The sequence below is a fragment of the Apostichopus japonicus genome, chromosome 8 (assembly GCF_037975245.1).
Source record: "Apostichopus japonicus isolate 1M-3 chromosome 8, ASM3797524v1, whole genome shotgun sequence".
NCBI lineage: Eukaryota > Metazoa > Echinodermata > Holothuroidea > Aspidochirotida > Stichopodidae > Apostichopus > Apostichopus japonicus.
In genome coordinates this window covers 9,342,977-9,366,807 of record NC_092568.1, presented here as the reverse complement: position 1 = coordinate 9,366,807, position 23,831 = coordinate 9,342,977, and the positions used below count along the sequence as shown (strand labels likewise).

Here is a 23,831-nt window from a genome sequence, read left to right as displayed (position 1 = left end):
TGTGAAATGCCAACAACGTTTTCAACCATATGTTGATCGATTATCGGCTCTTCTGGTCGAAAAATAAGGTCTTGTTTGATAGATTTGAAAATGCCATTAATGTCAAATCATGTTTGTCACCTGAGTCACACGTTCACCTACAGTCATACGGCTGCCTCAAAATTATATGCTTTTATATGACTCAGACTATATATTCACTATAATGTATGCACTCTACTGAAAGAAATTAATAATTTAAAATCATCCCTGGGTTCCATCTGGACTTATATGTGTAGTTATTCAGGGGTATACGCGTATGATATACATACAAATTTAAGTGTGTCACATTCGTAGAGCACAGCTGTGCAGCGATGTGAAAACAAATCTCTAAAGGGATATATATATATATATATATATATATATATATATATGCTCTTTGTAGAGAACTTCTGTGTGACGAGTTTCTAGATCACTCAACTTCTGATTCAACATCATACCTTATATTTGTCCATTGTCAATATTGTACTAGGTAATTATTGAAGGAATTTAATTTTTCTTTGTATCATTATCTTATCATCCACCCCCCTCCCACCCCCTCCCAAGATAACAAAAAAATGAAGGATTTTTAACATAGTACAAGTATGTTTACATAGTAGAATTATTTAATAGTATTAGAGTTATTGACATTTCTTAATAGCACCCTCTAAATTTGATGGTCAGTGTGGTTAAATTCATACAACCAATCAGGATATTTAGTTTGTCTGACATCAATAAAGTTGCCTGCTATGGTAAGATCTTCAGTAGATTTCACGTATATAGCATATTTGATTTCTGATTGGGGAGGAACAAATTCTAAAACCTGTCGGTTTTGGTTCTGGCTTTAAGGTACCTGTATCCACACTAACAACACTATTCACCAAAATCTTGCTGTGCAGTTATCACAGAGTATCAATTTGTATGTCGGCTTGTAACGTTGGCTTTGTTAAAATTTTCTTTACTTTTTTAAATCACTTAGCAAAAGCAGTTAATTGTCTATATCAAGTCCCAATTTTAAAAATTTGAAGACAAACAATAAAACATTGGACATTTCTGCAAATCTCTTCTGTGATGCTTTTGTCTGTGTTGTGTTGTTTAAAACTGCTGTGTTATCCCACGGATGGTTGTTGTTAGATGGTAACATTTTAGTGGGCATCCTTAAGTTTACCTATCTCCACATCACTGTGCCTATCTAGTGATACTGGTAATCCTGTTACTTGTTAGGCTTTCTGGTCACTTCGCCCAACAACCATTTCGCCCAACTGCCATTTCGCCCAACCAGCCTGGTCATTTCGCCCAACCAGCCTGGTCATTTCGCCCAACCAGCATGGTCATTTCGCCCAACCAGCATGGTCATTTCGCCCAACCAGCCTGGTCATTTCGCCCAACCAGCATGGTCATTTCACCCAACCAGCATGGTCATTTCGCCCAACCTTTTTTTTACTAATATTCAGTCAGAATAATATTACTTTTTCTATTTCACTAGTTCAATTTGATTTATTTTGGGTTATGTTACTTCGTGGTAGGTACATAAAGTGAGGTCCGCTCGATATCGATCGGAGTCTGAGCAGTTATTTCGGGTATAATGGGAGGATTACACTACTTTAGGCGGTTACGCATACAATGGAAGTTATATTATTATACAAACAAAGGGAATCGGTGTGGAATAATATCACCGTTTCTATTTTACTAGTTCAATTTGATTTATTTTGGGTTGTAGTATTACACTACTTTAGGGGGTTACGCATACAATGGAAGTTATAGTATCATACAAACAAAGGGGAATCGGTGTGGAATAATATCACTGTTTCTATTTCACTAGTTCAATTTGATTTGACAATTCCCGAACGTTTCCTTACTTAAGTTATACAAAGTAAAGGACTTCAAGTTTCCCTAATATTCCTTAATATTCGAACGTTTACTATCAAACCCCTAACACACTGATCCATCCTCAAGTTTCCTTAATATTCGGTTCGTATTCCGTAACGTTAACAATTCCCAAATGTATCATATTTAATCAAGGTTGGGCGAAATGACCGGGCTGGTTGGGCGAAATGACCAGTCTGGTTGGGCGAAATGACCAGGCTGGTTGGGCGAAATGACCAGGCTGGTTGGGCGAAATGGTAAGGTTGGGCGAAATGGCAGTTGGGGGAAATGGTTGTTGGGCGAAGTGACCTGCTTCCCTTGTTAGCACTGTACACCCTGAGTGACCGGTCAATGACCCTTGACCAAAACCAAAGTGTGTAGAAATGTCCTTTTCAGTGGATGCCAGTAGCCACCTGAATAACTTTTGGCATTCATTGTGCTGTCTCTTGTCAATTTTACTTTGTGGCCCAATAAGTGTCACTTTCAATTTTGGGCGGTTTTCATGTTTAAGTTTTAGTTGGTGTACAGGTAGGCGATAGATTGAACCATATGGTAAGTTACTGCGGCCATCTAACTAGCAATCACGTGGAAAGGAAAAATAAATGTTGAAATAGGGATTCCCAGTGACTTAAAGTATTAAGGTACTTATCTTAGTCACTTGTTGAGATAAGTCACCTCCAAGACAGAGCCTCGATACCAAACCCCTCGATCCACTCTCAACCCCAGTCCCCCTCACATCGAGACTGTGTCCGTACGATCGTGATGTTATTAACATCTAGAGAGACAATGAGGAGTGACTTACCTCAAAGTAATTATAATTTACACAAATGTTATTGTAAAAATGATAATAAATATTTAGCAGTCCTGATTATAATGATAACAACGAAATAAAAACTACATGATCCAGTTAAAGGTTGGTAAGCCATGTTCTCTGTACAGGTCTACAGTCTTATACAGCTTAGATGGTAGCCCAGGGCGAAAATGATGGTGATTAGGTAACGCTGGTCCAACCAGGACCCATTCTAGACGACACTTTTTAGTTTTCTCTAAAAAATTTACATTTTCCTGAGTCAGTTTAAATAAATCTGCTGATGATATCTTTCTGTTTAATTTTGGTTATGTCGTTTCTTCTATTTCATTTCGTTGTTTATCATTATAATCCTGCTAAATATTTATGATCATTTTGAAACAATAACATTTGTGTAAATGATAATTACCTTGAGAGTTTATTGTCCTTACCCTTTTCAACCTGTATTATTCACACATTTCAAAACACAAGAGAACAAAAAGAAAGAAGAAGAGTCTTTATTCGTTGTAAACATGATTACTTTTGTGCTTCTGCCATTAAGATCCCATAATGCGTTGCGTTGTTGATATATTTTAACTTTGTATGCAATCCTCCTCCTCCCCTTGTTGATCATGAGGGGAGTATAGTTTAACAACAATTAAGAGAGATAAACTGATCGAAGTAAACAAGTCATGGATAACAACTGCTATGTGACGTGGACAGCTAGAAACCTTGAAGGAACCAAATCATATCGCTGTTTTAAAGCAGAAACATCTCTCCGTCTCAGTTTTCCTCAGTTTGAGTTTGAATTATTTTTACGAATGGCTCGGAAAACTGGTCTAACGGGTTTATAGCTTCCAGCGGGTTGAGACGAGGGCACCGCAGTGATGCATAGGACTTATTCTGATGCTGAACAGCTGTGTGCCTTAGTTCACAAGCTCAACAAATCTGTAAATATTTACCAATTATTCCTTTTTCTCTGTTTTTGTCTTTTATTGTGTGTTTTTGTCTTTTGTCCGTCTTGTTTTTTTGTTTTGTTTTTATCATCATCTCCGATCTGCTTGACAACAAGAATCTTTACAAGAGAGGCTCACTTTTCAGATGTGTTTAGTTTTGTTTGTTTGTATGTCATCATTAGAATTGCAAAACCAAAAGGGAAAAGAAAAGCACATATGGGAGAGGAAAGTAAGAGGTAAAATGGCTGCGTATTTTTTTTTCTGTCTTAAGTTTTGATCTTTTCTTTCGATTGGTCGGCAATACCCTGTAGGGATATCTGGGTGAGTTCTTTCTGACTTTGAATTTGATACATTGGGTTTTTTATTTCCTATTGTGCTTTAATATGTAAGGAAGTAAGTGCCTCTCACCAATTGAAAGTTTCGTTTCAAAATGGAACGACTTTTTAGTAGATTTGAGTTTAGATTCTGTAAGTGTTCTGCATGGAGAGATGTTACTGATGTTCTTTCTTTCGATGTGTAATGCAGATTAGAAACTGTTTAAATTTGATAAGAATTTACTAATTATTACCACCAATGGACTGTAATATGGGAAATTATTGAAGTAGGTATAGCTTGTAATGTGAAATTGTGAAAAATAGAGCTATGGGGTTTATGTTTTGTAGTTTAACAAGCTACAGGTCCCTTTCAAATGTGTCTTTAAGTGGAGCATGGTGGTTCCTTATGTCTGGGCCATATAAACAGGTATGTGCTTGATTCCTTTTCATCTGTGTATTAAATCAGTCATACATTTTCATAATCTTCTAGTTTTCCAAAAATGGTAAAATTGTACACAGGTAAATGGCTGTTATTTGTGTGTATCAATCTAATCTAAATCAATGTCTGATATAACAAATAAAACAATAGTTCAGATAGTTTCCCAAACAGTATAACCTCTAGACATGTAGGTACTGTATAAATGAATGTGATCTCTTTGTATAATCAAATCTAATCTAGCTAACAAAATAATAACTTATAATCAATGTCAGATATATACATAACTTAGAAATAGTTCAGTGTTCTAGTTTTCCAAACAGTATAAAACTGTACACAGATAAATCACTGTGATCTGTGTGTAATATCATATCTAATCTAAATCAATGTCTGATATATTAAATAAAACAATAGTTCAGATAGTTTCCCAAACAGTATAACCTCTAGACATGTAGGTACTGTATAAATGAATGTGATCTCTTTGTATAATCAAATCTAATCTAGCTAACAAAATAATAACTTATAATCAATGTCAGATATATACATAACTTAGAAATAGTTCAGTGTTCTAGTTTTCCAAACAGTATAAAACTGTACACAGATAAATCACTGTGATCTGTGTGTAATATCATATCTAATCTAAATCAATGTCTGATATAACAAGTATAACAATAGTTCAGATAGTTTCCCAAACAGTATAACCTCTAGACATGTAGGTACTGTATAAATGAATGTGATCTCTTTGTATAATCAAATCTAATCTAGCTAACAAAATAATAACTTATAATCAATGTCAGATATATACATAACTTAGAAATAGTTCAGTGTTCTAGTTTTCCAAACAGTATAAAACTGTACACAGATAAATCACTGTGATCTGTGTGTAATATCATATCTAATCTAAATCAATGTCTGATATAACAAGTATAACAATAGTTCAGATAGTTTCCCAAACAGTATAACCTCTAGACCTGTAGGTATAAATGGATGTGATCTCTTTGTATAATCAAATCTAATCTAGCTAACAAAATAATAACTTATAATCAATGTCAGATATATACATAACTTAGAAATAGTTCAGTGTTCTAGTTTTCCAAACAGTATAAAACTGTACACAGATAAATCACTGTGATCTGTGTGTAATATCATATCTAATCTAAATCAATGTCTGATATAACAAGTATAACAATAGTTCAGATAGTTTCCCAAACAGTATAACCTCTAGACCTGTAGGTATAAATGGATGTGATCTCTTTGTATAATCAAATCTAATCTAGCTAACAAAATAATAACTTATAATCAATGTCAGATATATACATAACTTAGAAATAGTTCAGTGTTCTAGTTTTCCAAACAGTATAAAACTGTACACAGATAAATCACTGTGATCTGTGTGTAATATCATATCTAATCTAAATCAATGTCTGATATAACAAATATCACAATAGTTCAGATAGTTTTCTGAACAGTATTACCTCTAGACCTGTAGGTATAAATGGATGTGATCTCTTTGTATAATCAAATCTAATCTAGCTAATAGGATAATAACTAATCAATATCAGAAACATAATTTAGAAATAGTTCAGTGTTCTAGTTTTCCAAACAGTATAAAACTGTACACAAATAAATGGCTGTGATCTGTGTGTAATATCAAATCTAATCTAAATCAATGTCTGATATAACAAATATAACAATAGTTCAGATAGTTTTCCGAACAGTGTAACCTCTAGACCTGTAGGTATAAATGGATGTGATCTCTTTGTAAAATCAAATCTACTCTAACTAATACAATAATAACTAATCAATGTCAGATATATACATAACTTAGAATAGTTCAGTGCCCTAGTTTCCAAACAGTATAAAACTGTACACAAATAAATGGCTGTGATCTGTGTGTAATATCATATCTAATGTGATACAATTTTATCTATTGTATATATAACGTAAATGAATAATGAAACCCTGAGTGGGAAGTTATAGACAATGAAACAGAGCAAAGCCATGCATTTCTCTGCTCGTTTCCACAACATTATCTAATATGTAATCAATGTCACATATATAACATAGAATACTGTAGTTCAGTGTTTTTAGTTTTTCAACCTGTCTTCTTTTTTTCCCTGCAAAGAATTGATGTCGGAGGTAATCTCTGAACAATATCAAATCTAGTGTATATGTGTATATAGTCAGTCTAATGCTATGTTAGATCCATGGTATGTACTGTAGGTTATAAACTACAATTACTATATTTTAAATGACTGTTTAAGTTACAAATTGTGTAAGATTTCATACAGATCAGTGGCTATTCTGTACTATACATTAACTAAAGTCTAATATTCCACTGACATTGCAATATAATAATCTACAATAATCTACTATAATATTTCTTTATGAGAATAAAGAATTTCTAACTTCTCCACTTTAAAAATAAATTGATTCAAATAAATAGCTGCCCTGTACAATATAATGTATTCAATATCAATGCAATGTTTTCAAATTTTAACCATAAACTGCACAAAATATCCCATAATTTATGGTGATGTGTTGTTATAGTAACTGACATATATATATATGTCTAGATAGTGCTATGAGAATGACAATTTATTTGATGCACTGGATATAGAGTATATAGCTAGTCAAGCACATATAGCATTCTGGCATCAAAAACCAGACTAAACTTCCTGCCTCTCTTGTGCAACTTCTCAGTTGTTAACACTAAACGTAACTGTTGCCCTTCACTATTAAAGTAGTATTAAGAAATGTGAATGTTAATTTAGCAACCTAAGCAAGGAGTCTTCCATGCGTGGTCGACTATGCGGATCGAAATCATGGAAAGGTTTAGATATATACGTAGGATACGGTCTGAACAGTAATTATTTGGTAAATGGATCACCCGGGAGATCGAGATGTCTAAGTTGTAGGATATTTTGGCTTATTTGTAAAGAAAGAGGAAGAAATTTAGATGAGTTTTAGATGAGTGTAATCCACTTATATAAAGTCAATAATTTTCAATATTGTCAACCCCCTCCCCCTCCCCTTCCCCCACCTATCCTCTCCCCTAATTCCAACTTTATTTTTGGTTAATTATTAGAAACATTCGCTTTATTTATTTTATTTATAAGTACAGTTTGATAACGAATTCAGATCATTAAGTTTGATGCAGATCATTAAGTTTGATGTGGCAGTGGGTGAATTCAGTGAATTAACCAATAAGTAATTTCATTTACCAATGGAATTCTGAACAGACAACATTAAGTTAGCCCTATATTTGTATGTATGGATGTATGTATTGGATGTATATTAGATCCTCCTGCAAGCAGGAACTTGTGAAGAAGCCATCATTGGCTTATCAAAGCCGCAAGCTGACCGAAGTCAGTCTCTTAGATTCATATTTAACGTTCATCATTATGAATTGTCAATTTTCAACAACTCTGTAACTGGACGACATACATTAATCTTGGAGTGACTCGAACTCGGGACCTTATGATTGAAAGGCACCAGCGTTAACCACTGAGCTAACATAGCTAACATGAGCTAACATAAACCTATTGAAAACACCCGTCCTACAAATCTGTGGCATCAGGCAATCTACTCTTCTCCATGATGCATGACCACTACATATTGCGGCAAGCCTGATAAGGTTGGCATCCTAAGGTTAAGGTGGGGTGGGGAGGTGGGTAGTGGCTAAGGGCCAAGCAGAGGCCCATGGAAATCTGGAATTAGTAATAATTTATCCTCATTTTCGTACCATACTTGAGCAAAGCTGAAGACTTCAAGACAAGGGCCTATAGTAGCATATTTTTCACCAGGGCCGACCTTGTCCTCAATGCCACTGTATTGCACTTAGCAATTAAGTTCCGAAACAAAAAAATACACCAAGTCCCTGGCACGGTTTGCCGTAGGCTGCAGATGAAGCCAATGCATGCTGGGTAGAGAGATACTATTCATATACATACTGCAACAAAAATATTAGTATTAAATTGACAAGGATTTTGTACACATGTGTCAACTAAGGAGACTTATTGATTATTATGTTCAAACATAATTCAAGGTACAATTAATTTACTTCCCCCCTCCCCCCCCCAAAAAAAAATACAATGCTTTCTTCAATGACCCTCACTAAATTTCCTTGGTCAACAGCTACTATAAAACTTAAAGATTATGTACCCTTTTGGTGAGGGACAAATTTTATCCTATCACTCAGAGAATAATGTATATTTATGTATAGCATTTACTTGTTACAAAGAGAACCATTGTATTTTTATCTTGCCTGGTTGACTCTTGATATAAACAAAACACTCCAAAAGGCTTACAACTGTAAATATTAGCGGAAGAAATATTTGACCCGACCCTCACCTTGACTTGTCAGCGTTAGTTTCCCCGACAATTTAAATTACCAGATATAGATTCTCAAAATGCCTTACAAGAAACTGACAAGAAAATGTATCAGTTTGATATGAAACGCTACAAAACCGATCCACAGACGAACGGACGACGTGTGAGAATAGACGTCGCTGCTGCGTTAGAATATACAGGTTGAATCGGTGATTGTCATCGTCGCCCGACCAGAGCCCTGTTGATCTAACCTGTCATGTTCTGTCTAAGATAGTGCAAATAAGGCTGGATTGGTTGCTCGTATCCACACGAAAGACTCTGTGTTTAAAGCCGTCAGACCGGGAGATTTCTAGAGGCATTTTAGTTTGTCTGATGAAGGAACGATCATTCCAGTGTTTGTTTATTTCATTTGATTTATTTATTATTTTGGGTTTTGCGTGTGTGTGTGTTCCTCTCGCCGAGCTCCTGCATTTGCTTCGATCTTGACTAGGATGATACTCCGACGTCGTTGAGATCTGTTTTATCCGACCGAGGCAACAGGCCTCATCATCTAGTGAGACATGCAGTCATTTGGTCGAGAATTTGGACGCATCTCTTCTTCTTTCCCTGTGTGGATTTGATTCTCTGGAGAGGGATAATAATGGAAGAAGATGTTGATGACACATTTATCACACTGTCTGTGTACATGGAAAGAAGGCTTTCTCGAAATGTGAGTTCAGCGTAGTAAGAAACCTTAATGCTGAGCTCTGCTTACATCTCTGTCCATCTTAGCGTCACATCTACTCGTGATTTTATGATGCAGTGATGGACTACACGGTATTATTGTTTTATAGGAGTAGATTGCTGTAAAAGGATTCTTTTTTTCCCCTCCCTCCAGTAACAGTTTTTAATCGTAATTTTATAATGCTTTTACTGTCTCCACGATTGCATTTAGAGAAAGAAAATTAAATAAAGCTGAGTTGAATTTTGTTTTCTAGTCATATCACTCACATTTAATAAAAATATATAGATATCTATATCTATATATATCTATATCTATATATATATATATATATATATATATATATATATATATATATATAATATATATATATATATATATATATATAAATATATGTAAATGGTCTTGCATATTCATGATACATTTTGACCCAGAATTGAAGGACATTTAACTTTTTGAATTAACTGTAGTAAACTGCAAGGATGTAATATGTTTTCTTGTTGTGTTTTTTTTCCTATGAAAATGCAGATTGAACTTTAAAACTTTGTTGGTTATTATTTTTTTAAATTCGCAAACTTAAATTGTTAGGATTTTTTGTTTTTGTTTTTTGGCTCAAGGTGGCTTGGAAATGCGATGGAATAGTATCGTTGTAAATTTTCGTGGAAATTGAGCGAAATTGTTTTTCAAGCATATAGTTCGGTCAATTGTATACGTATTTTTTTAGATGTTGTTGTGTGTTCCGTAGCTGAGCTTGATACAGTCTTAACAGTGCTATTCTATGCATGTACTGCAGCTTGAAAAAATAATATATAACAACCACATTAGTCTAATACTTTCGGGTTGGATTGTTTCAATTTGATTCTTCACCAAGCTTACCAGTAACAGGAAAATGATATTAAATTATTCTATCATTTAGATTCCTTTTGATGTAAAAGAAGGATCATTTTTTTTTCTAACAGCTGTGGTTGATTTGCTGAGCCATACTAAGTGTTAAAACTAGGTCGACAGGTTGGGTTGTTGAACAGTGGTATATGCGGCATCAAGGGTATGGGGGAGTGCGGGAATGGGGGAGTGCGGGAATGGGTGAATGCGGGAATGGGGGAATTAGGGATGTGGGAAATTTGCATGTGATTTGCAATGTAGTGACTTTTATATCGGTGAATTTTTTTGCATTTCCTAAACGATTGCCCCCAAAACTGTTTTCTAATTGCCATCCACCTTTACCCTCCCCCCTTTTCCCAGCTATTCCCACTCTGGAAATTTCTGGTGCTGCAACTTGTCATAACAGCAAGTAATAATTCTGCATTTTTTGGTTCATTTTATTTTGTATCGTTCAAATCGTGATTAATATTGTACAAATAATGAGAATTAAGGCAAAAGCAGTGATAAACACATGTATATGAACAAGTTTAATAATAAAAATAGTAAAAAAAAATAACTGTTGGTCTCAGCAGTCTGAAGGTTGTATTAAATTAAACGAACTATTTGATTTCATAATTTCATGATTTCTTGATCATCCCAGGTATAAGATCAAAGATATAATTTGCTGTTATGAAGATGTGACTTCATAGTCTTCTCACGACATTAACTGTACTTTTTTATTCCTAAATTATAAAAGTTATATCATTCTCTTTAAATTTGCAATCCCTGCGCTGTGTTGAAAGTTTGTGCTCTACAGTATGTCTTCTACAGCGAGCTAATCAGCTAAAAAATGACTTTACATAATTTTGACAAGTATTATAGGTTAATAAAGTGCTAATGCAGACGTTTGAAGCTTACTGCTCTTAGCGATGCGGGGTATGTCCCCTGGAAACGTGGCCAATTAACTTATGCAACTTTGGCACAAAACACCTTGCAAGGTTACGATAACTGTTGGTGCTTGTCAGGACATTAATTTTTAAATTTATTTAATTTTCAAACCCGTACAGTGGAAAATGCTCGCAATTTCCCCCTTTTACCTAGTACTATATCAACTTTTCACTCAGATAGTGAAATGTTTCTGCCAATAAAAATCTATCCTGACTTTTAGCACACACTTGAAAAGGTGTCATCTTTTAAATGAAGAAAAGAAAAAGGAGAAAAAGTTAGACTACTTATATGGCTATGTGGAATTGAGTTTGACTGTACTTTCATAATATTGTCCTATATCGTGCAGCAAGCTCATGTTTGTTGTATTGCAAGCTTGCCAGTACATTAGCAAACTTGTTATGTAAAGATTTGATCTCATTTTCATAGTTTAATTGTATAACATAAAGCGTGCTCGTTCATAGCTGGTGCTAGTTGGTCAGCACGTCCACGAGCTTGGTTTATGAAGATGTGAGTTCAATTAGGAGGTACAACAAGTTTGTTTAAGACACTATGAGCTCGTTTGCAGAGCTCATTTGAAAGTGAAACAATCTTGCTGCGAACTTGTGGCAATTAAGCCATCACTCTCCTAACGAACATATATTAGCTCCTATGAGCTTGTATGAGCTCATTTTTCTGTAAAGGATGATTTCTTATATTGGTCACTAATGTATCTTAATAGTGTAATTCATGCTTTGCTTACTTGTCTCTACTTAAGTATTGCACTTTTTCATCTAACTAGCTAGCTAGCCAGCTAGCTATCTAGCTAGATAGGTAGTTAGATAATATTAGTATGCACTGTACCCTCTTGGTCACCACCCATGTGTTTGCTCTTCCTGATAAATCTACCATTCTGTAGACTGCTTAACTGAATTTTGTCCAGTTTACTTTTGATACATCCAAATCGTTGTTTTGTTGTAAATGATGGGACACCAGTAAAGTCTTAACACTTTTGTGGGTAATGCATTATCTGAATGTTTAAATTCATAGCATATATATATATGGCCATATATGTCTTCATTTGTTTTTACTCCCTCCAGGACTAAATGGTAATGTTATAGCCATTGTACATAAATTATAAGAACTCAACTAAAATCATGTTATTTAATAACTTCATCTGAACAACAGAGCATATCAGTGGAGGACATTAAACACATTGTTTTGTCCTTGACAAATCTGTAATACACTGTAAACATGCTATTATGTTGTCCCATTGAGTTCTGCGATACATCGGAGGGACTGAGCTAAATGGTCTGGGTGTTAGACTGAGTATTCCAGCCACTTTCATTGATGACCCCCAGATGTTCAGAAGGTCATAAATTACAGCAAGAAGAAGAAGAACAATAATAAATTCTCCCAAATTAAAAGTGCTATAGAAAAGCATGTTGGAGTACAATTAATAAGTGTTTTCTAATATTCTCCAAAATGATATTCAAATTAATTTGGTGCCTAAAAGTCATCCTTAAATATATATATATATATATATATATATATATCTATATATATATATATACATATATATATACATATACATATACACACACACCTAGTAATACAGTCAGCCCGTCTCTGCCTTAGATCATTTAAAGTTAACGACAATTGATGATCTGTTTCTATATCCAAGTGTGTGTTAATGGCTTAGCAGAGCCAGTAGGACAGGTTCATCTAGTGCCATTTGCCAGTTTTGTGATAGTAAAGACAGGACAATTAGTTCTTTATAAAGGATTATCCAGAGGAGACTTTACTTTGATTGATGTGACAGAGGAACGCATTCTAAGCGTCATCGCACTGGTGAAATGCATTTAGTTCCTAAGTACCGTATTGGAGATAACAGCATGAATAATTTTTCATCTGGACTTTCCTTCTAAAGTTAATCATTAATTTAAATATATCTTAATTGTTGCATATGTATATATATATATAGAAATACATATATATATATATATATATATATATATATATATATATATAAAGTTGGTTGGTTCAAGTTTGGTTATTTTATTGATGAATGATATGTAATGATAAATGTATTTTCCTTTTAAAGATGTGGAGAGAACTTAATAATGCATGCAGGATAGTAGAAAGTGGGAGGTAGGGAAACCATTCTAAAATAGTAAAGTGTCAAATAAACAAACCAATTGCAGAATTTACACAAGTTAATACATTTCAGATCATTTTTTGAAAGAATTTAGCCATTTAGAATCTTTGAATTATACGATAGACTGTGCGAATTCTGTGACGTTTGGAGATTCTCCTGTGAAACGACTCAAAAGAAATGCTCCAGGCCGAACTTAGCTTTTACAACTTAAATGATTACAGTGGCTCTACCTGTCATTCTGGTGAGCAACCGCATCAACACATATCTTTGCCATTTTACTGACATTTCGAAACAAATGTCAGATTGCATCATTGCAGGGGCCAACATACATCTAATTCTCGAAACCAACTAAACGTCCTCACTTGTCGTCAATGTATTTAGCACTGATAAACAGAAACTTTGAAATTGTTGTAGTGAACTGGATGCGAATATCTTCTGATTTGGTAGAACTCGATAGATTCTGGAGAAAGAGGGGAAAAGGGAGAATGGGGAAAAGAGGGGGAAAAATTGGACAAATTAAAAGTAATCATAAAGGGAATAGATATTTTCAATAGGTTAAAAGGTAAATTCTGCCTCAATTTAGTCATTTTAAGAGGTGGATACATATATAAAGACTTATAAATCAGCCTCTTGAAAAATGTTAAGACTGTTTCCTGGCAAATCTCTTGACTTTTTAGTTTCACTCTACAAATTCTGCCGTCATACATACACTTATATATATATACAGTTGTCTGATGATCACTCAACGCGTGAAACTCTGAGTAACAACTAAGTACTAGTGTTCCACTAGTCGCAACTAATTCTCACCTATACATATATATAACTCCAGTATTTTGTTACATTGATATTAAAAAAAAGAGAATAATTAGGGCAAAGTATAGTCATGGATATACATCCATTGATTACATTTTCCTGTTTTTTAGTTAGCAAACTGTATTAATTATTAACTCACTTAATTAGTAGAAATAACAATTTTGTTATGGTAATGCACTATTATTGACAAATTAATTTAGTTATTAGAGACATATTTGGAGACATATTTAGGTACAAACAGACAAATTTTTAAGTTTGATCTGTTTGTATTTAAGTGTGTAATCTGTGAAAAGAGTTCTCACATTGTACTGTATTTTAAGATGCTGTCCCTGTTACTGAACAGAAAATATATATATGCCTTGTGGCACATATGCCCACATACATATTTCCTGCAGCATATTTTAAAGCCTCCAATTTTGACGCTGGATTATTATTTCATTTATACATTAATTATGCTGATCATGCCATATATGTAGAATTATGCAAACTGAAGGAAATTGGAAAGAATCTAAATGTTATAGATTATAATTTATTTTAATTTATTAAGTACATACATGCAGAGTACCAATATTTCTTTAATGCCCCCCTTTCTCCCCCCCCCCCAAAAAAAAATGCATTAGAAAATGTTGGGTACATATATCTGTTAAAGTTCAAGCAAGGATTTGCCTGTTGCCATCTTGTAAGTAAAGCACCATTATGCATACAATTTGTATAATGTTTAACAATTTATTCCATGCTATGAGAAGCTCTGCTACAACTGTACAGCTTCTGCAGTAAGATTTGAATGGAATCAATTAAATGGCCACATTGGGCACATTGCCATGCATATTGGGCACATTTTGCCATGAATATTGGGCCTGTACAACTACAAACGGCACTACAAAAAGTCAGCTATGAAAGTATAACCGTGCAAAACTGAGGGTTTTAATATCGAATGGGGGAGCTATGCAATTGCAGTTTTGTGCCAAGTTGTTGTACAATATTCCAATACCATATTCCTGTCTGTTTCAAAATAGATTTTTGTTGTTGTTCTTTGGTGAGTACATCTGTTTAATTTGTCATTCAGCCTTCACTTCAATCAGTATATATGATAGCTGTGCAGATAATGGAGCGACTCCCTTACCTCAGTTGTCTAACTGCTTTGAACCTATATTGAGGCCCATATCGTTTCCTTGTGCGTCAATTAGGAGCCAAGAAGGTGCACTCCATCTAGCCTCATATGCAATGCATGTACAATGTCATGATTGTATTAAATCAACTACGGTGAAAGGTGATTTTGGAGATACCCGTACACACATCACAGGACAATTCTGAAGTATTTTTGTCTGGTTGTCGATCCCTCTGAATTTTTTTGTTTTCCAAAAAAGTTAGCAAATTTCAAAATGACCAAAATATGTACTGCGTGGGAAAGATGAGTTTAGGTTTAGGACATAAACCATTAGTTTTAGTCTGTAGTTTAGCTCACTTTTGGATGGATCATTATAATCCCTCCCTCTCTCCCTACCCTCCCTCCCTCCCTCCCTCCCTCCCTCCCTCCCTCCCTCCCTCCCTCCCTCCCTCCCTCCCTCCCTCCCTCCCTCCCTCCCTCCCTCCCTCCCTCCCTCCCTCCCTCCCTCCCTCCCTCCCTCCCTCCCTCCCTCCCTCCCTCCCTCCCTCCCTCCCTCCCTCCCTCCCTCCCTCCCTCCCTCCCTCCCTCCCTCCCTCCCTCCCTCCCTCCCTCCCTCCCTCCCTCCCTCCCTCCCTCCCTCCCTCCCTCCCTCCCTCCCTCCCTCCCTCCCTCCCTCCCTTACTAATCAGATTAATACAGGAAGTTTAATGTTCTGATGTAGCTATATGTTGTCTGATATCACAGAGGAGAGTTGTTTACAAAGTTATTTGCTCCTGCGTATGCCTCGGGCGAACAGGAAGTACGTATGTAGGTAGTTTACGTACGTTACCTTCTCCCACATAGATTCTTTCCACCTTTTGTCTGTGGCTCTCTATATTGACTTGAAATGACCTTTATTTGCATGAAGAGTATATAAATGGATGTATCTTCAAAATGTAGAATCAACCCACCTACACACAAAAAAAAGCATTCACTGAAGGTGACAGAGAGGCTATATGATACCTTTAAAATTGCATTTCTTGGTACATGTATAGGCTCGTAAATAGAATGATATAGTTAACGTAATTATAAGCTCTCGGAGGTGTTCTGTAAAGGTTACTTCCTGGAGATTACGTCCTGACACTTTAAATACGATATCGGTAATACAGTTTACGATTAACCCTGACCTTTTCTGTTCCCTTTCCTTCTCTTACAGTCATTGGAGAGTACGAGGCGTATGTTGCAGATGTCAGAAGAGGTAAATTATTTCTTACATTCTGTCATCTTTCATCCTTGATCAGGTCTCCCTCACCCCCTTCTTCTTCTTCTGTTTTACTTTTCATGTACGTGTCTTATTATTTTTTTTTTATTACGTAGTCTACTTGTGACTTTTTATTTCCCTCCTTATAACCCTGTGTGGGTGTACATAAATTCAACTTTTGATGCTTTGTGCTGATTTTACCATTTAAACTCTCCATGAACCCTTGCAGTACATATATATCATCAATTTAAAGATCTTATAGAATATTCTACGATTACTGCAACAGGGTTCATTTGCAATTAAACAGTATTTAACATGTGCTCAGTCGTTGGAACGATTGCGATAGTTGTATTATAACAATCTGATAATTAATGGTTTTTCTTTCTCTCTCTCTCGTTTTGGTTTGGGTGAAATATTGAATTATATTTAAACATCAAATTATACATCAATTATATATTAAACATCAAAAGGAACATGGAATTATAGCATTGCACATGTTTATAAATAATCACTCACAACACATCTCATTGAGAATCATGTTTCCTTTTTGGTGTAGGTTGGAGATGGAGGCTTGGGGGGTCGACAGGGCCCTGCTACTGTACCTATCTCTGAAGCCCTAGCTCCCTTTATTATTACTAGCTATGTAATTATAATTATCGTTAATATTGTTATTATCATTTTACGGATATATTCCAAAATTTAAAGGTTTATAGGTAATACTGTCCCATTGTCTGTGTGAATGAAATTGGGATTGATCTTCTTGCCACCACCCTCCTGCCCTACCCCCCCACCAGCCCCTCCTCCACCACCCAAACGTTCACTTGCAACAGAAAGATCATAATTAAAGCAAAACAAAGCTAAAAGATGTAACTTGCACAGCTTTTGATGCGTTAAGAGTGTGTCACACAAAGTGCTAAGATTATGGCAGACCAAGTGTGTAGGCTGATGTTGCATATAAAGATACACACTCTCATTCTCTCTCTGATATCTGAATTTTATAACCTAGGGAGTAAGTACGCCTGCTGTAACAGCAAGTCATCGTTTATGTGTGGGTGGAATGCATTTAAATCTTCACGCTGGCTGTATAACGTGATCCTGGGGATAAGGTCATAAGGATAGGTACTTAAAGAGAATTCTTCTGTAAGTGCAACAGTTAGCCTAATTTCAATAGCGTGGGTATTATCCTCCATGATATTTTTTTCTGATTCTTTTTTTCTTTTTATAGATATAAAATGACTGGGAGGGAAAAGTTCAGGTTTTTACATTTTTTTTTTTTTTGGGGGGGGGGGAGTTTTTGATATTTTTTCTTATTCTTTTTCTTTTTATTGAGATAAAATGACTGGGAGGGAAAAGTTCAGGTTTTTAATGTTTTTTCCTTTTTTTGGAGAATTTTTTTCTTCTTTTTTTCCTTCCTTTTCTTTAATTATTTATTATTTGCTGTTTTGGGTAATGGTTTTTGACTCATTAGGGTTTTGATATTTATATGAGCTGAAGTAGTTAATGGAACTATTATTTTTATTTTTTATCCGTTTCTTTTATACCCTATCTTGTTTTTAGAGGCAAAACAGGTGAAGTGGGTTGTCTTTTAATTTCTCTTGAGGCAAACTTGGTTTGGAACAGTATAAAAATGAAGTAAAAATTTATCATCAGTATAATGAAGATTGTTTTGGTTACTTTGTATGTTAAGTAATCATTAGTTTCCTGTTAGCATTTTGGTATCTTGCAAACCGAAATAAGAATGGCAGGCAGAAGTGCATGCCACCGAAATAAGAATGGCAGGTGGAAGTTGCATGCCACCAAATTGCCATAACTTACCAAATCAATTATTTTCAAGGGGGCTTAATTTAGTTCTCCTAGTTACATTCGTTAGTAGATAGAGAGGGCATAATAATGGAAAAGCAAACTCATTCATTCAATCATGATATTTTTTTTTCTATTTTATATAAGAGATGTAGATGAATTTTTTTTCCTTCTTATTATCAATTTGGAAACTTCCTCAAACATGCTATAAAGAAAAGTCATGCTTTCTGTTGTGAGATTTGGTTTTAGAAAGTAGTGTTGGGGGAATGCCCAGCCATTTTGTAAACAAGTGATGTGGTACTAACTGTACTATCCCAAAGATGTCAAACCTTGTTGACTTAAATAATTCCCTTTCTTTTGCTTGTTTAATATTCAAAAGTTACATATAATCATTGTTGACAGCTGTGCGTACCAATTAATGCCATCATTACAGGGCGTGTCAAAACTTCAATGTGTTTAGATTTAACATTCGCAGAAACCCATATGTAGATCGAAAGGGTAAAACACTATAAATTGATAAATATGAAGGAAAAAAACCTGTTATTTTGATGATGTCATATTTAGACTTGATCAAGTCCTATAGATGAAGGAATATTCATAAAACTGTTATTCATAAAACTGTGTTCTCTCCCAAATGGAGTAGGATTTTTTTCCAGGCTTTTTGGGAAAGTTAAACATCATAGGGATCTTCCCATACTGCATATCTCCCCATAGACCAAAGACTTTGGTTTGGTTTGGTTTCCTTTAATAATAAATAAATGCTTATTTCTCTCAGTAAGGTATATGGGTTGCAATGAAGGAGGCGTTAAATGAACGAAGGTTAACAGCCAATAATAGACGACCAGCATATTTCTATATTTCATTCCATGAGGTGATTTTGATCTTGTTGAACCAAGAAAGGGATGGAATGCACATGCATGCATAAACATTTTAGCTGAAACGTATTGTATCAAGTATACAGCTGAGATTATAACAAACCAAAACATCAACAAATTTGTCTCCAAGGCAACGGAAATGACCGTATTCCAAGCAGCTTTTTTTTGCATTTGGTCGTCATTCTTACCGAAACCCTAAAAATCAAGTGCTTCCCAAAATAAGATCGGAATTAAGCAAACTACTAGACACCGTATTATCTAAACTATTAGACACCAAACGTCCCTCCTAGATTTCTTTATCAAATTTTGTATGTTAATGAGCGAGTGAGATAGAGCCGGTATTCAATTCTCAACATTTCATCTCTAAGACAGTTCTTTTCGAATTTAAAACTCAAATTCTTAAAGCTTTGACATTTTTGGCTCTAAACTCCTAAAGTGCAAATTGACTATACAGTAGTCAAAGCTGCGAGCTGTACTATATTTGAGATACATTTTCATGGGATCGAAAAACATTACAAAAAATGTATCAAATCGAACACGAAAAGCTGCTTCATTAACAGTCAAATTGCTGTCATTTTTTATCAGTCTCTTCATAGATGATACAGTATGTGTGCGTGTATGTATGTGTGTATCCACAAATGTATGCATTGTCTTATATGTTATGCAAGAAAAAGTCTAGGAAATTTCATTGAGGGTTTTTTACAGGTCAATTTCGTGTGCAAAAATGTGGAAAGTTTGCAAAATCGGAGGATAACAGAGGATTGGAGATGTCCCATCTGACCTATGGCATCTGTAATGATTTGATTTACTCTGCCTGGGTGAATTAAAATTTGTGGGACACAATTTTAGTAGTGGTATTGGGCTGAGGCCAGCCCGGGTCATCGGTAGATTGGCCTGCCGGATTACAGGCTCTGAACTAGTGTGCCATTGGGCCCTTAGCACCAGAGGAACCACCAGCCGGTTGAGGTACTTTTGCAGAAGGCGATGATCACATTTCCTGTTCGTTGTGAAAAGATGTTAATATCGTTTAAGGTGCCAAATGTGGAGCTTGTTTCAAGACCCCAGTTAGGCCAGGTGAATCACGGTGCGGTCTGTGAATGACACAAAAATTGAACCCTGTGTGACATGTAGCAGTTGATTTATGTAAGGGCATCTGTTGAGTTTCTCCTAAAGTCTTCTGAAAAAGTTGCTCTGATGCAAACAGAGATAATAGCGAACCTCTTTCTCCCTGTCTAGGTCACAAAGTTTGATTTATCACGTAAACAAACCATCATTATAACGCTGCTGCAGACAACCAACGCAAGCAAGTGACGTCAGCAAGGAATTGATGGACTTAGTATAGCTACATGTATAAGTTAGGTCTCTAACAGCTTAATGTCTGCGTCTTCAAGCAGCACACGCTGAATTTTGAATGGTGTGATTCCGTCTCTTGCCATAAACCATTCCATAGTAAAATTCCCCATAATTAACAAATGTGTAGTTCATTAAGCTTAAAATCGACTATAGCAAAGATGCATTTCACACATTGAAGAAAAAAGGTTTTAGTGTTTTAATTTCTTTGGGGGAGGGGGGGCTCAATATATCCAGTTTGCATTTTATAATAGGGATGTGGCTAATATAATATAAATATGTGTCTGGATGAAAATAGTAAATTAGTGTTGAAAAGATTACCTTGTCCATCACATAAACTGCATTTTGATAATTTTTTTTAGTTTGATCATATATTTTTTGATTACTGAGTAATACTGAAAGGAGCTTTGTAAATTTGTCGACCAAAATGAAAAAATGTCTGCTGCTTTTCGAAACTTGTTTTCTTCAGTATTTCCCATGCCAATCATTCATTAACACCGTCATACATATTCTTGTTTCCTGTATGCATAGTGGGTGTATACTTTGTTTTAAACGATTAAACGCCGTTGTTTTAAAAATATCAAGTCCTTTTGCGATGGTGCTTATTCATCCAAGACTAGCCAAACGTCGGATCATGATTTACATCTTCGTAAGAAATCATTGGTGGAAGGGAAAAATGAAGACGTAAGAGGTCAAAAAAAAACCAAAAATAAAATAGAAAAGAAGAAGATGAAGAAAGGAAAGGAGACCAAAAACACAAAAAAAAAAAGCCGCTGTTTTCTCAGGAACTGTAATAGCCCGACGATAAATAAATCATCCTGACTTACCTCACAATGACGTCAAACTCGGAAAAGTGCATTTTTAGAGAAACCACGTTTCTTAAGATGTCTGTTGATATCTACGATTCCCACCCAAATTTGAAAGGATAGCTTGAAATTTTTTTGGCTCCTTTTTTTAAGTGGTTCTGAAAACGGTTGAAGATGCTGTTATAAGGCAGGGCTGGATGAGGAAGTCATCTGCCCGTTTTATTTTTTTTTATTTCTTTTAATATCGTTTTTAATATGATTTGTTAGGAAAACGTCTCATATTCGTGTCGTGCTCGAAGTGTGGCGGATTTGATTGATACAGTTTGGGGCTACGTCATCGTTGCTTAAATCTGTGTGTGCACTTTGTACTCTATAAATGGATCTTCGAGGATATGGCGTATACAGTAGTGGGGGGGGGGAATTTTTGGGTATATTCGAGAAATCTAACCACTCTATGGGATAAATTAAATGCAAGATTTTCAGGAATGTCGATATAAAACTTAATGCAAGGTATTTGATTCTGATCTTGATTCTGTTTTATAGTGTTGCTATATGTGTTAGGATAATATCTATATAGCCATAACAAATGTTATTTATCGTCTTGAAGTCTCAGAGCTGAAAAAGCTGCTTTATTGTGAGAACCATTGTATAAAGGTACATGTGATGGAAATAAAGTTATTGAAGTACATCATAATCGGTATAGGTGTTGGAAAGTTGCAGAACATACTCAAAAACCTGAATTAAAGTGAGAGTTATTAATTCTTGCTATTAATTCTCACAATAATTGTTTTGTTGTCCATTCCAACTTAATATTGTTATAATCATAAATACTATTTTTCCCCATTCCTGCATCAACCCCCCCCCCCTCTCCCTCCACAGGGTATTTGTGTACAGGGAAAACTGATTTGATATTGTGGAAGATTGCTTGTATGTTTTATTGAACGTTGATATGTCAAATGTTTTGACTAATTAGGGATCAACTGCTTGATTGATAAACTGATTGAATGATTGAAAGATTGAATTTGCATTGGATTCATTTACCAATTGATTGATTGGCTGAAAGGAATGGCTGATTGATTGATTATGTGATTGACTGATCACTTGATAGATGATTATAACATATATAGATTTCTGATTGAAACATTCATTGATTGAAGTGGTTAAACCCATTGGTCGATTGACCGGTGTATTAATCGTTTGATTCATTTCTTGGTTCATTGAATGATTGTCCAATTTGATGAACTGATATTGCTTGATGGATACATTGACTGATTTAATATTGATCACCCATTTGATTGACTTATTGATTATCTAGTTGATTGAATGATTAATTTGTTACTTGATCAAATGAGTTGATAGATACCGATTGACTTAAATTTATTGACTGATTAATTTAATCAATTGATTGAATTAAATCAAATGTATTGATTGCTTTTCATTAATTCATCAATCAAGTACTTTGTTTTCTGAATTGATTGACTGGTACATGGTTTGCAAAATCGATAAACACAACTAGCAGTATATATATATTTACATATATAAACATGTATGTGTAAATGCGAAATGTATATTGTTTACACCATTTTTACTGATTGGCTTTCTCTTATTTTACGTGATAGTTAATTATTATCCGTTAATTGTGATGTGTTGTGACAGAGTAAGACAGTGGATTAATTGTTGCAATTTAAACATGTTTGGATTCCCTTCTCTAGAGCCGGGATGTGGGCATCAAGACTTTAGTAATGTTGGATGAGCAAGGAGGTAAGATACAAAGCACAAGGGTGCAGCAGAAGGTGACAAATATCATCATCATTTCTTAAACACAAATCAACTAAACAGAATTGGAATTCATCTGGAACTGCAAAGGACCACTAATTATACATTGATAAAAATGTCAAGGAGCTTGTACGGCAGTTTCTAAAAATGGTGTAAACTTATCCCCCCCCCCAAAAAAAAATTAAATTAAAAAAATTGTGTGACAGGCATTATTTGTATTCTTTTCACTCTTAAACAAGTACTATAGTTTGAAAACTCAGTGCAATGCTTTACTGATTCTTAAATCACACTTAATTTTGCCAGAATGTCACACACGTTTTATAGAGCAAAAACAGTTTGTATTTTGCTTGCTCGTGTTTTTTGGCATATTTTTTTTCTTCAGTGTAATTTCAAGTGAAGCTCCTGAATGTTCCTTGTCAAAACCAGAAGAATTCCATTTCTGGGCTAACTATATATTTATATATGCTTGAAAATGGTGGCAGTTTGCATTTCATCACATTGAAAGCATGTCTCTGAGTAAAATCTATGCTCTCGCCTTTTGTAATGTATATTGCATTATTCTTTGTGGTAAGAAAATTGTCCCCCCCCAAAAAAAATACATATATATATATATATATATATATATATATATATCAGTTTTTGAATTTCTGAATATTTTTGAGCCTTACAAAAAAAAAGGCATTTTAATACAAA

At 34.8% G+C, this 23,831-nt stretch overlaps 1 protein-coding gene across 9 annotated transcripts in view; it reads left to right on the top strand.

Moving 5' to 3' along the window:
* LOC139970621 (synaptosomal-associated protein 25-like) overlaps window positions 1-23,831 on the top strand; it is a 147,763-nt gene that overhangs the window by 82,775 nt on the left and 41,157 nt on the right. For 5 of the 9 annotated variants that reach the window (XM_071976470.1, XM_071976471.1, XM_071976472.1 and 2 more), the window contains 2 exons: window positions 16,487-16,528; window positions 23,075-23,123. In XM_071976470.1, coding sequence (XP_071832571.1) covers window positions 16,487-16,528; window positions 23,075-23,123 — 91 coding nt within the window. Of the gene's footprint in view, window positions 1-9,225; window positions 9,416-16,486; window positions 16,529-23,074; window positions 23,124-23,831 lie in introns of those variants that run through there. The other 4 variants (XM_071976473.1, XM_071976468.1, XM_071976474.1 and 1 more) reach the window with 3 other exon arrangements.